The 12534-nt window shown below is 47.4% G+C and overlaps 1 protein-coding gene across 2 annotated transcripts in view; it reads right to left on the reverse strand.

Annotated features, from left to right (window-relative positions):
* The window catches only part of USP31 (ubiquitin specific peptidase 31), a 63682-nt gene that overhangs the window by 15871 nt on the left and 35277 nt on the right, over positions 1-12534 (reverse strand). For both annotated transcript variants that reach the window (XM_043493436.1, XM_038419187.2), the window contains exons 5-11: positions 11569-11704; positions 10762-10906; positions 6279-6459; positions 5176-5287; positions 3672-3766; positions 1230-1307; positions 596-725 (exon numbers count right to left, since the gene is read on the reverse strand). In XM_043493436.1, coding sequence (XP_043349371.1) covers positions 596-725; positions 1230-1307; positions 3672-3766; positions 5176-5287; positions 6279-6459; positions 10762-10906; positions 11569-11704 — 877 coding nt within the window. The remainder of the gene's footprint in view (positions 1-595; positions 726-1229; positions 1308-3671; positions 3767-5175; positions 5288-6278; positions 6460-10761; positions 10907-11568; positions 11705-12534) is intronic.

Below are 12534 nucleotides of genomic sequence, written 5' to 3' on the forward strand. Positions count from 1 at the left end.
CTCCCTCTAACATTCCCTAGCTTGAAGAAGTTCTTCTACAAGAGGTTAAGTACAGCATGATCTAGACGAGGGGAGTCTCCAGCCTTCCTAATAGCACTCCCTGCTAGATAGAGACTAAGAGAAAGGGGCAAGACCACTGAGTGAAGAAACTGTCAGCATGCTTGCTGAGGAGGCCTGTGGGCATGGCGGCTCAGACTGAGCACTGTAGCTCCAAGGTGCACTGATAGAGGCATTAGAGGCAGCCTGCACTGCAAGAGAAAAAAATCCTCCCGGTCTGCCTCAGAGACTTGGAAACACACAATAGCATAGTTCCATGAGAAGAAAGAAGCCCAAACGGTCTCCAGACTATCGTAAAGGACATCTGCAGAAAGTATTACCCCTTCAAAAGGCAGGCACTGCTAAGGCGGGGAAGGATTTGAACCTGGGGCTCCGACACCCCAGTGAGCCCAGTGAGTCTGCAGAACAGCTACTCCAGCAAACTAGTGAATCTAGGCAGCACAGGAAGTGACTAAAGCAGCAGAGAAGATGATAGAATCCCATTCTCCTCCAGAACCTCCCGCTCCATATTTAAAGAGGCCAGGCCCTGGACTCCTACCTGTTCCTCTTTGGTGTAAAGTTGGAAACACTGAGATAAACTGCAGGACTGAGGTTGGTGATGAAGCTCCCTCTGCTGACGGACACTTTCGGAGTCTGGGATGTACTCATCCTCCATGTTCACAAACAAACTGCATCAGGGAAACAAGGCATTTACCAGCTGTACAATACACACATCCCAACGTTACAGATGAGCCATTGCAAGGCTGGAAGTATTGCTTGCTTGATCTGTCCCATCCCATAGGTAGCCAGCCTTGGTAAGAGGCTGCTCTACAGCAACTCACTCAAAGAAAGGAAAGCAGTTTTCACTCAGTCTTGGGTCTAGATCAGATAGCAGAAATGGGAAATTCATGGGGTGGCTTAAGACCCCTCTGACATGAATGGGAGCTGTGCACATGGAGCAAATGGTTTGTGATGGATAAGCCAGCTCGTATATTACGGAATCCAGGCTAAACAGAAGTAGGGATCCCACCACACAGAAGCTCCAGTAGCTAGATCCTCCTGTCTTTACAGGTACAGTTTCACCTGAACATCTCAGAAGCTGGAGATTTTATGGGATTTAACATTTTGCTGCATTTCCTATTATGCCAGGCTGTTTGCAAATATTTCCCTGCAGTTAATGCAATCATACTTACTAATCTTTAGTCTCTTTGTCCCATTCTACCACTAACTTCACATGAGCAGTTCCACCCTGTCCACATGATTTCAGTGCCCTAGAGAGAGAAGCAGACATTGTAGGGTTAGAATAGCACTGAGTCAAACTCAAATCACCCTGTACTGTGTATGTGTGTATCTATATCTATATCCACTGCGCACCCTCACCCCCTGAGCTAACCTAGCAGGGCCCTCTGAAGTAGGAACTCAGCTGGATCAGAGAAGCAAGTCTTTCAGCTTAGCTACTACTGCCGCTAACCGTCTGCATCGATATAGACAGGCTACTCAAAAGGAAAAAAAAAATCCAGCAAGAACAGCTTATCCATAAAGTCTCCATTCACAAGAATGACCAGATATGCTGGGGGATTTTCCTTTGTGCTATCAGCAGGGAATCAAATAAGGAAATGATACCAGAAACAAACTACTTGTCAATTCATCTGCTTGACACACCTCACTGTGCAAAATGGGGCAAAGAAAACTACTCATAAAGCAAGTTACGAAGCCAGCAACATGTGCGACCAGAGAAACATCGTATGAACCAGATTTTCTGTTAGCCAATTGGATTCCAGCATTTTCTCCCTTGAAAAATGGCTGATTTTGTCTGTAATCAAGACTGTCCCATGGACAAGACTGACAAGAATTTTAAAGGGTTTCTCACATCCAAAATTGGAGGCCCTAGCCACTCAGTGTACTATAGCACGTAACAGAGAAGAGTGGTGCCCACAAAACTTTGCCCCAGCGAACTGGCCAAATTCCAATTTGGGGATCTACTTGTGGTATTTCATTATGCCTAAGGATATGATTCTGTCAGAGGCCACAGGTTCCGTGATTTTCCAGGATCTCCGTGACTCCTTCTGGGGCAGGGCTGAAACAGCGGCTGGGGTTGGGTCAGCACCGTTTGGGCTGGAGCAGCGGCAGTCAGCCCTGCTGCAGAAGTAGCCCCTGGGGCCAACTGGACCACCCCCAGGGCGCGGCAGCAGCAGACAGCCCATGCTGCAGGGGGCTGGAACAGCTGCAAGCCCCTGGCAGTGATCTATTTATCCATCCGTCCTCCCCTCTTACCCTACCCTCTGCGCAGGGTATTTTTAGTAAAAGTCAGGGAGAGGTCACAAGCTTCTGTGAATTTTTGTTTATTGCCCACAACCTGTCCCTGACTTTTAATAAAAATAACCATGACAGAATCTAACCTTAATTATGCCCATCACTTCAGTATTTTATTGCTGGCCATCATATTCCTTTGGGTACAGTTTCTTGCTTCATTCCCTGTCTTAAGGATGATGCAGTAATGTTACACGCTGCTCCTATGGTTTTGCATTCCAATCTATTCTAGCTACATATGTGACTCTGCTTACACATTATCTAAGCACGTAGATGAGTGTACATTGCAATGATGGATGAAGTGGTTCTTGCGTAAGTTCCTGAAGCATTGTGGGATGGGAGTACTAGGGAAAGGCAGAATTACTCTAATATGTTCCACTCTGGGGGCAGAAACCCAATTTGAGAGAAGACGTTTTAGAGCCCACAGTCCCTTCCTTGTTTTCCTTCAACACTAGCATATCTAATGCCAGTTAACAGCTTGCAAGTTGAACTCCTCTCGCTCCTAGAGATGGTCCCATCCTGGGCACAGCTGAACACAGCCCTTGCTCAGTACATTATACATGGCTTGCCATGGGCAGCGGGTGGAGCCGCCCTTTGGGGAGGCTAACCCCCAACTCTGCCCCTTCTGCCTGAACCCTCCCCACAGCCAAAGCCCCAAGACCCCCTGCCTCAGCTGCAAGAGCCCCAGGGCAGCTGAAGCCCTGAGTGCCCCCACCTTGGCTGGAGGAGTCCAAGGCTGGCCGAAGCCATGCTGTGCCTCCCCTCCCCGGACCCAGTCTGCCTGGGGAAAAGCGCCCATTACAAGATGCTTTTGATATGCCCCATGCAGGTTCCAGGGCGGTTGGGGAGGTGGCATGTGCCGCCTTAGCTGCCCCGCAACCTGCATGGGGCATAATAAAGCAAAAACATCACCGCCAAACCCCACAACCAAGGGTCTGGCAGCAATGGCAGGGGAGGCAGAGCCTCCCCTGGCCTATTCTATCTGCAGCCCGTGTGGCTTGCAGTCATTTTACTCCATCTGTTACTATCTCCAGTGCCGCACACCTGCCTCTCAAAGCTTCTCTCATCTTCTCGCCCCATTTATTTCCAATCACTTGCTCTCCTTCTCCACATAGTGCCAACTAGGAGTTTTCCAATGGAATTTTCTTACAACAAATATAAAATTCATCCATGGCCATCCAGGTTTAGAAAGTCTGTCTATGCTCCCACACGTAAGGCACCCATCTCCTAAGGGCTAAGCAGCAATACTTCAAGTTCAACACTAGAACAAGCGAGTAGTGAACTGGAAAACACTCTGCCCCCCTGGGGGACAAGGCCGTGCTTACCGTTCCACAGTGGGGTGGCAGAGGGGTCGCTCCTCCTGAGGTAATAGGTATGTTATGCCCACAACACTAACCACCCGCAAGCTGAATGGACACACCTATGGTAAACAGGGAAAAATATTAACTGGTTGAGTGACTGAAATTAGATTTATTCTAAGAGGCTGGTTCACTCCCTGCAAGCGCTAAGGCAGGATCTGCCCCTCTGAGTATGCGTTTCACAAGAGAAAACAAGTTCTCGTGGCTACTGTGCTAAGAGTAGATGTTCCTGCACCTGGAACCCAATGCAGGGACACTTGAAAGAGCTGAGGTTTGGGAGAATCACCAGGAACTCTTCCACAGTGATAGGCAATGTCTCTTCTCTCCCCACACCTGCTTGTTCTTACACAGACTTTTCCAACAGACATGTCTACTCTAAGAGCCACCTAGCATGCTTGTGGGAGCCATGAAAACATCAACTAATGTTTCAAAGTCTTTTCTAAGCCAGATTTCTCAATTAAGAATGTTAATGGCAGAACTACAAAACAAAGGCTGGCACATGTTGAGCTTGCAAATGACTCATTACAGCTTCAAGCCTTAGATTTTTGCAATTTAAACTGTGAACAGTTTGAGGCTTATTGAGTGGGGGGGTGAGGAAAATGAGCAATCATCTCATTGAAACAATTATAAACAAAGGACTCACTGGGGCAAAAGTTCCCCAGGAATGAAGAGTTGGAAAGATCAGCATGGGTTCTAAACAGACTGCCAAAGTACTAAGGGGACAGGAAAATTCTCTGGCTTGCCATCTAACCTGATCTCAGCTCCTCCATCCACCTCGCGCAAAACCAAAGACAAGCAGGGCCCGCATCAGGCTGAAGCCAAACGGCACCCAGAGCACTCTAGTTCACCTGCTCCCCTTGGCATTGCATTGCTCCCTTATCGCTTGCCTCTGCTCTGCTGGAGGCGCTAAGCTCCAGGGCAATCCCTTTGGTGCTCCCCCAGAATGGGGGTCACACCAAATTTCAGACACCTGCTCCTCCCAATTTTGCCAAACCCAGGCTTTTTATACCGGGGAAAATTCCAAGTATGAGACCTAAACATTTAGTGGTTCTACAGTTTAGACTGAAAGGCTCTGTTCTAAGGGGTGTAAAAGGCAGACGTCTCCTGCTAGCTGGTTTCAGTTATGGAAGGAAGCGCAAGACAAGCTTGTCATGTGCTGCTCTCAGAATGCTGAAGAGAGCTCTTGACAGAAATCCTTTACGCGGAAGCTGACTTCATTCAGCCCCCGCCTAGGCTGAGCACCTATACTTTTTCAGGGTGGTAAATAAAAGCGGACAATTCGGCAAACGGCACATGCAGGCTGACCTTCAGATCGCACACCACCCCCCGGTATATATTTCATATAAGGAATGTTCCATCACCACATACACAGCACTTTCGCCACCTCCAATCAACTGGATTCTCCATCAGCTTCAAGCTACAAAGACAAAGAGGTGGAAATTCCAGGAGCAGAAGTGTCAGTCTATTTTACCTGAATGCAGGCCGAGGGCCGCAGAATATTCTGCATCTTCTCCAGGATTTCCTTCTGAAGGAGATCCCACACAATTGTTTTCTCCAGGTGCAACACAAAGGGCTGGCCAAACCTACCAAAGGGAGCAACATTTTAAGAAGCCGTTAAAAGATTAGTCTTTTTGAAGGGATGACCCTGTTATTTTCCCCTTTCTCACTGCATGTCTACAAACACGACACTGAACAGCATCAACCCTGCCAAAGCCTGGAGTTTCAAAGGTAAAGAGGAGACACTGTATGAGATTTCCAGCATTGGCCCAATTCTGCTCCCAGCAGAGTCCATGGCAAAGCTCACCCTCTCCTCGTTAACCCCAGTTACCATCCCAAGAAAACACATATGGCCCAATTCTACCCTCACCCCACCTCCACTGACTTCAGTGGAGCCCAGGCCTTGGAGACCTATTGAGATCACAATCAAGCCCAGATGGATTTTGAGGGAGGGAGAGTGAACATTTAGTGGTATACCCTGGAGCACACAGGGACAAATGACTTAAGACTGTTTCAGCGGTCACATTCAAAAGGGTCTTGTCATTTGGTCCCAACTTCCCACCAACAAGGTCCCATTTTCAAGCTGAAATACGAAGACTAGGAAGAAGAATAAACTTCTCATTATGAAATATTTCCCATTCCCACTCTAGCACCTCAGCAAGAGCAGATAGAGCCTTGACATTTGGCAGGGAGGCACATCAGGTACAAGTGTGAACTGCACCACCCTCAAAGGACAGGCTGGCTCATCAGAGGTGATTTCAGGCCATCTGACGGGATCTAATTCCCTATGACACACGCAGTTCCCATTAGCGTTCACAGAAGTTGCGCCCATTTAACTGCAGACTCAACTATTAATGGTTTCAAATGAACCCAATGGCTACATCACTGAACATATGTTTTTAGTGGGCCAACAACTCTTCACACATCACTTTGGCTCCCAACAAGAGTTCGGACTTTACACTGTGGCTCCAGAGAGGTGTCTATGTTGTCGTCTCAGTACATGGAGAGTTATAACAGAGAATCCTGGCTTTCCAGGGAGGCCACTACCAAAGGTGTAGCCTGCAAGCTGGTGTTTACCTTTTCCCCTGCTGTCCGGTAGATGCTCTGTTGCAGATCAGCAATACAATTTTGTCACTGGCTGCTGAGCGAGTAGAGGTTTCCTGTTTCCCTGATTTCACCGCCCCTTGTGTACAAGATGTTGTTCTGTGGTGATCAGTGCCATATTTCAAGTTATTCAGGTTATTGTTCACATGAATTCCTGGAATATTAGGGGAGAGAAGGCATTTTAAATGGTTTTCCTCTACCATTGGATCTTGTGCCCTCCACTGACAGAGGAGTGTTAACATGCTCTCAAGAAGTCATCTTCTAATTTAGAACAGCATGTCAGTGTAAAATCAGGGCTTCTAGACTGGGTCACTTAGATTAGATTCATTGTCGAATACTTTAATTCTACAAAAAAGTTATTTTACATAAGTGATTATTTCTATACAACAGAGATACAATATAAAACACACCCCCACCCCCCTAGTATCTCACACTGGAAACCCAGTTCAGTTGTTGTATATGCACCTGTAGTTTTAGGTCAGCTCATTTTGTTTATAAGTAGAAGAACTGTTTGAGGGAGTAAACGAAAAAACCCTTGCTCATTTTCAAATATAAAATTTTGCTTTTGTTCTCCTACATCCCACTCTCAGATGTTTCCTCCTCTAGTTGGTGAAATCTGTACTCTGCCAAATTGCAACAGATCTCCAGCAAATCTAGCTTCTTTTGGTTTCCTTCTCTGCCTGCGCACCAGCAGCATGCAGTTCAGCTGGAAAATGCACAAACTGGCTGAAGCATATGTTAGCACCTGCAGTTGCAAAGACAACAGGAGAAACTCGGTGCTTTCATCCTGCAGGATCTGAGTTACTCCTATTGACTTGAATGAGAGTTACCCAGACACGGAGAGAACAGGGGCCCCAAGGGCCTTAAAGAGAGGGGCACATTTTGTTTATTCCTGAAACATCACCAGCAATCTGATTTTTATAGCAAAATTTTAGCTTTGGGTCAGAGTTCAGGACAACTATCGCGGTCCCTTTAGCAGCCCAAAAGATGCACCCACTCTTGTGCTTCCAGCCCTCCAGCTGTTGCCAGAGCGCGAGTAGCCTTGCAGGGCCACTAACGGGAAATACAGAGGCAGGTGCTCTGAACTGTAGCACATATGACAGTGTATTTGGGATCTGTAACAATCTGAATTGCATGAGTGCCAACAGCGGTAAAAACAAGTACTGAAGAAGGAACAGCATAGAGACAAGTGTCTCAGTCATCATTTTGGGAAAAGGAATAGCAAAAAGACTGGGGAAAACAAATTTTGAACAGCTTAAGAAAAACGGGCTAGTTGAGTTATGCAGAGAAATGCTTTCAGAGCTGATTTGTCTAAATCAATCAATTTGTTGTATTCGAATGACCAGCTGAGGAACGATGGTTCAGATTTGCAGAAAACCTCCAGTCTGCTGGAGGAGGATTCAGCAGATGGAGAGCCCTGCAACTATGTTCCATCCAGACCAAGCCCACCACTGCAACAGGAATGGTGGACAGCTTAATAGCTGGAGCAGGAGAAGCAGGAAACCCAACAGCTTGTAGAGTAGGAGCAGCAGTGTCTGTATGAGAGATAAGAGGACAAGCAGCAGCACTACCAGCTCCAGACAGAGTGACGGCAACAGAAGAACAGTTGCCCAGTAGGTGGAACCAGGCCCCAGTACCTGTACTGATGGGTGGTATACCTCGCTTTAGGGAGGGGAATGACAGGGATGTGTTCCAACATGCTTTTGAACTGGGGTGCTAGCTGAATAAAATGGGGGGAAAGGAACATGGTAAGGTACCTTGCTCTACTGCTGTCTGGGACAAAGGCCTTGGACATTTTTACCCTTACGGGAAGCGAGGACTATAAAGATGACAGTTAACAAGCTTTGTTACAAAAGTTTAAACTGACCCCCAAAACATATAGGAGAAGGTTTCAGGGAGTTTAGAACAAAAGGGACATGACCCATGCTGAGATTTCAACTCAAACGAGGAGTTATGCAAGGAAAGGGGGAGCAGGTTGTGGGGAGACCATGGTCAATGAGATCTACATATTAATGGGGCTGACAGCCTGAGCTCACACTGTCAGCACCGGAGCAGAAGGAAGGGCCCAGTGACAGCTCAGGCTGTCAGCAGCGCATCAGAGGAGAGGGGAGGGGAGCGCAGGGCTGCCTGTGTCCCACAATGCCCCACTTCACTTGGTGGATTGGATGTGCTTCTGGGGAGGACGTGCACCACCGACAGAAGGCACAAGAAGGAGCTTTAATTACTGTGGTGGCTGTGAGTCAACTTAACTTTGTAGTGTAGACAAGTCCTCGGTTATTCTCAGACAGGCGAGGACAGGCAGAGGGCAAAAATGTCTATAGCATAGCTGACTAGGGGAAGGGACATCCCGTGGACACTGGCAGTGTCCATGAGGAGTCTGGTTACATACCCAGAGCATGCAGACTGAGGGGCGAGGCGCAAGTGCTTGGTGCTCAGGAGAAGGGACAAGACCCGCTGACCTAAAAGGAAATTAACTGGGCCCTAAAATGCAGATCAGGAAATAAAGTTCTCTGCCAGCCCCTAAAAAGGGACCCCGGGGCAGAACAGAGCCTGATGATGGCAGTGTCTCCGGCCAAAAGGAGGGAGACAGGCAGCTGTGGTGCACTGACAAATCTATGATACCTACCCCAGTGTGGAAAATGCACAAGTACAGGGTAAGACAGCTGCTGGGGAGATAGCGAAGGATCCTGAGCCAGGTGGGAGAGGGAATTCTGCTCACCTTGACTCAGTGGGGTGGACAAAAGAAACCAATGGTGTGGGGGATCAATACTCCCATCACCTGCACCCAGAGGAGCTGAGGTGGTGCCACGGGAGTCCTGGAGCCCAACTTCAGGGGAGGTAGGGCAGAGAAAGGAATCTGGCTATGGGGGAGGTTTGAAGACATTCCCTTGGCTTGACTTTTCCTGTTCAAAGCAGTGCATTGTTGACAGCCACTGCAGAACTATTTCTCTCTGTGGTCCAAAGAATGGCTGCTTGTAAAATTCCTGGGTGGTGGGAAGTGGGGAACCTCAATCAAGAACAGAAGCAACTGACCCCTTAGGGCACCACAGAACATGACACATGCTCCCTAGAAACCGCACAAGAAGTGGAAGAATCAGGTCTCAAGTTTCCATCCAAAGGGTTTGGGGTAACAGGGCAAGAAGGTACTTGTGAAAGCTCAGTCCCATATGTTTAAAGAGGAAAATTATGTAGGATGCTGGTCAGACAACGCCATACAGATTTTTGAAGGACGTATGCTAGTTTGCTTGCAGGTTTGTTATCTGAACAGGTGAAATGTAACAGAGAAGTAATGGCACAGCTGCCATCCAGGGAATATCCCCACCGAGGCACTCACTCAATGTGTTCCCCTAGAATGTTAGTCAGCACCCTCATTACACCCACTTCTGTAGAAGGAGAGATGTGACAGACTGACAATATCCTGAATGAGCTTTAATGAATTAAGTTACACCTTACTGAATTATGGTTAATACCTCTGGGATACATTGTATTAGAAATGCAAGTGTTTATTTACTATCATGAGATTATATGGAACTTCTTTAGCAGAAAGACAGGATTAATGCAATCTCTGAAAGGTACTAGGCCATCAAAGATCTTTTTGCAACATGTGTGAAGTGAATTTCCTAGGAAATACCTGGAGGTAAGGGGAATTTTGTACCAATTACCTACTTCTGGAAACGCCAGGTCAAAGACCCCTGAACTGTATAACGTGTGAACTGAACATGTTATGAGTGTGCTTGTTCTGAGCTGAAGCTGTGATGAACTGGTAACCCCAAGAACTCTCCTAGGGAGGGTACTGATGGACTTGTCCTGCCACAATCCATGTAAGGCTTAGGGTTCTTAGTACACTTAAAAGCATGTCTGTAGGTTCTTTTATTGGTTTTAATAGGTTTTCCTCTGCAATGTTTTTTACCGGTAGAATAAAGTAGACTTGATTGGGAAGTCTGTGCAGTAACATATCTGTAGCAATTATACTTGTTATCCGTCTCTAAAAGAGAAAGCATGCAGGTATTCTTGAGCAATTTGTCCATGCTGGGAAGTATTCAGTGAAGGCAGTGACTGTGCAGCCTGGAGACTCCGGGTCAGAAGGAGAGGAACACGTCTCCATCCAAGAGAGGCAACAGCTGGGGAACTGGAAGCCTGCGTGAGTGCCCTTGCTGAACCAATAATGAGAAATACAGGTGCAGTTGCTCTGTACTGTAACAGATTGCTTGGCAGCACCCCTCCACCACAAGGTTTGATAATGCCAGGTTCAAAGCTAAGCCGTCTATGTTTGGAATGCCAGCCCGTGGAAGCAGAGCTCAATTCAGAGTCAGCAAACCAGGAGACACTCCACGTTCTGCTCTAGGCCTAGGACATATATAACCAAATGCCCCTTTTCAAACAAATTCCCCTCAGCCAATACTCCAGTAGGGGTGGAGTTGGAGGGAAGAGGTGTTTAGAAGACCTACCCACTTACCTCTCTGACTAAGGATCCCCTCAGGCCTAAATATCTCAGGGGTCTCAAAGGCAAAAATGCAGTCGCTGTCCTGAACGGTGTCCAGGTCATCGGCGTCGCAGAAGGAGCGATGGAACCCATCGTAGTACATCTCAGTCAGCACAATCTACAAGGCAGAAGTGGAACAGCAGCCATTAGACCATCAGTGCCAGCCACTGCCGAGCTGCAAACTCCCACGATGGCAAAAGAAATTAATGAATGGACTTTCGCTGAAGCATTCCTGACAGAGGATGGGAATTCTCCAGTCTTATAGTACCAGCCAATAAGGAGAAACTGGGGAGGGTCTGACCATGAGGTAGTAGCTGGGATCAAGGGAACACATGCAGAGGTTTTCGTGGGACCCTTTGAGTGTCATCTCAGTAGTTTTCCCTTCAGAGTCTCAAAACTCCATGAGCCCCTGCTGGTTTCTCAATAGTGAGCAGAGTACACACGTGCACTCTATGGCTGTTAGGCAGAAGCACCAGGCTTTCCCTTCCTCAAGTAACAGAGCAAAAAGGAGCAGAAGCAGCAGGGCACCTGGAGGCCTGAGCAGGGAACTGGTATACCCTACAGGCAGCCAAACTGATTCATGGGGGAGTTACACATAAGAGACAGTGTGTTCGGTCTAGTTTCTGCAGTCACCCATTTCCTCCACAAATTTAGGTCCACTGATCTGAACCCCGAGCACCCATTGTTACCTGCCACATCAACTAGAAAAAAAAACAAACACACATCGGAACTCCTGAAGGACACCAGTGGCACCACGGTAACCGAAGACCAGCCCATTACCTGCTCAGTTGGTATCTTGGTTTCCATGGATACTGCTTCACGCAACTTCGCCACTGTTCCAAACAGAGGCACCGCCACACCGATGCGCATGCAATGCGAACACTTCCCTTGATACACCACAGTGATATACAGAGGTCTGCAGAGAATACAGGGAAGAACTGGGATGGCTGAACATTTCTATACAGTACCTAGGAAAAAAACAGCCTGAGCTAAGCTTGGTCAGATCGACAAAGCAGGCTGCAGAACCCTGCATGGGGACTTTTACATTGCACACATCATAAAAATACAGACCATTTCTGATCTGGTTGTTATGACTTAATCTCCAGGCCATTTAGGGATGGGAAAACAGTGTAAGGATGTCACTCAGTCCTTGGGTTGCGACCCAAGCCTAGTTCCCACACAGAGTTCCCTAAGAGGCTGGTTGCATCATCAGTAATGAAGTCATACATGACCATTCTGGGCCACATTACCCTGGGGCTATTCAGTCAACAAGACCCAGCCAGCAGATGCTTTGGAGTCCCAAACGTCTACCAGACCCTTAAATAAAGGAGGGACGGACACCTATCTTGCTCCAAGTTGGAGGTATGTTCTCTATAGTGCTAGCCTCTACTCTATGTACTAACTGGGGAGTCCTCCCAAGGAAGTGGAATCACAGAAAACAGTTCCTCAATGAGGCCGCCCTAGATGACCTCTTGATTGAAAGGCAATCCTAATTTTACCTCAAGGATCCTTGTAACATGGCCCAGATCAATCAAAACTGACATCCTAAAGCCATTCTCAAAGAAGTGCTACTGAGAAAACCCACTGGACTAAAGAGAACAGGAAGAGTGGAAGCATTCTTGCAGCCTCTTTTCTACAGCTGGTTGGAAGTTTTCCCCCAGAACATTTTCCCATTGGCAAAAGCCAATAGCAAAACGGCCTTTCTGCAACCAAATATTTTCTGTTTACATGTTTTTAAAATTTTTT

The sequence above is a fragment of the Dermochelys coriacea genome, chromosome 10 (genome assembly GCF_009764565.3).
Source record: "Dermochelys coriacea isolate rDerCor1 chromosome 10, rDerCor1.pri.v4, whole genome shotgun sequence".
Lineage (NCBI taxonomy): Eukaryota > Metazoa > Chordata > Testudines > Dermochelyidae > Dermochelys > Dermochelys coriacea.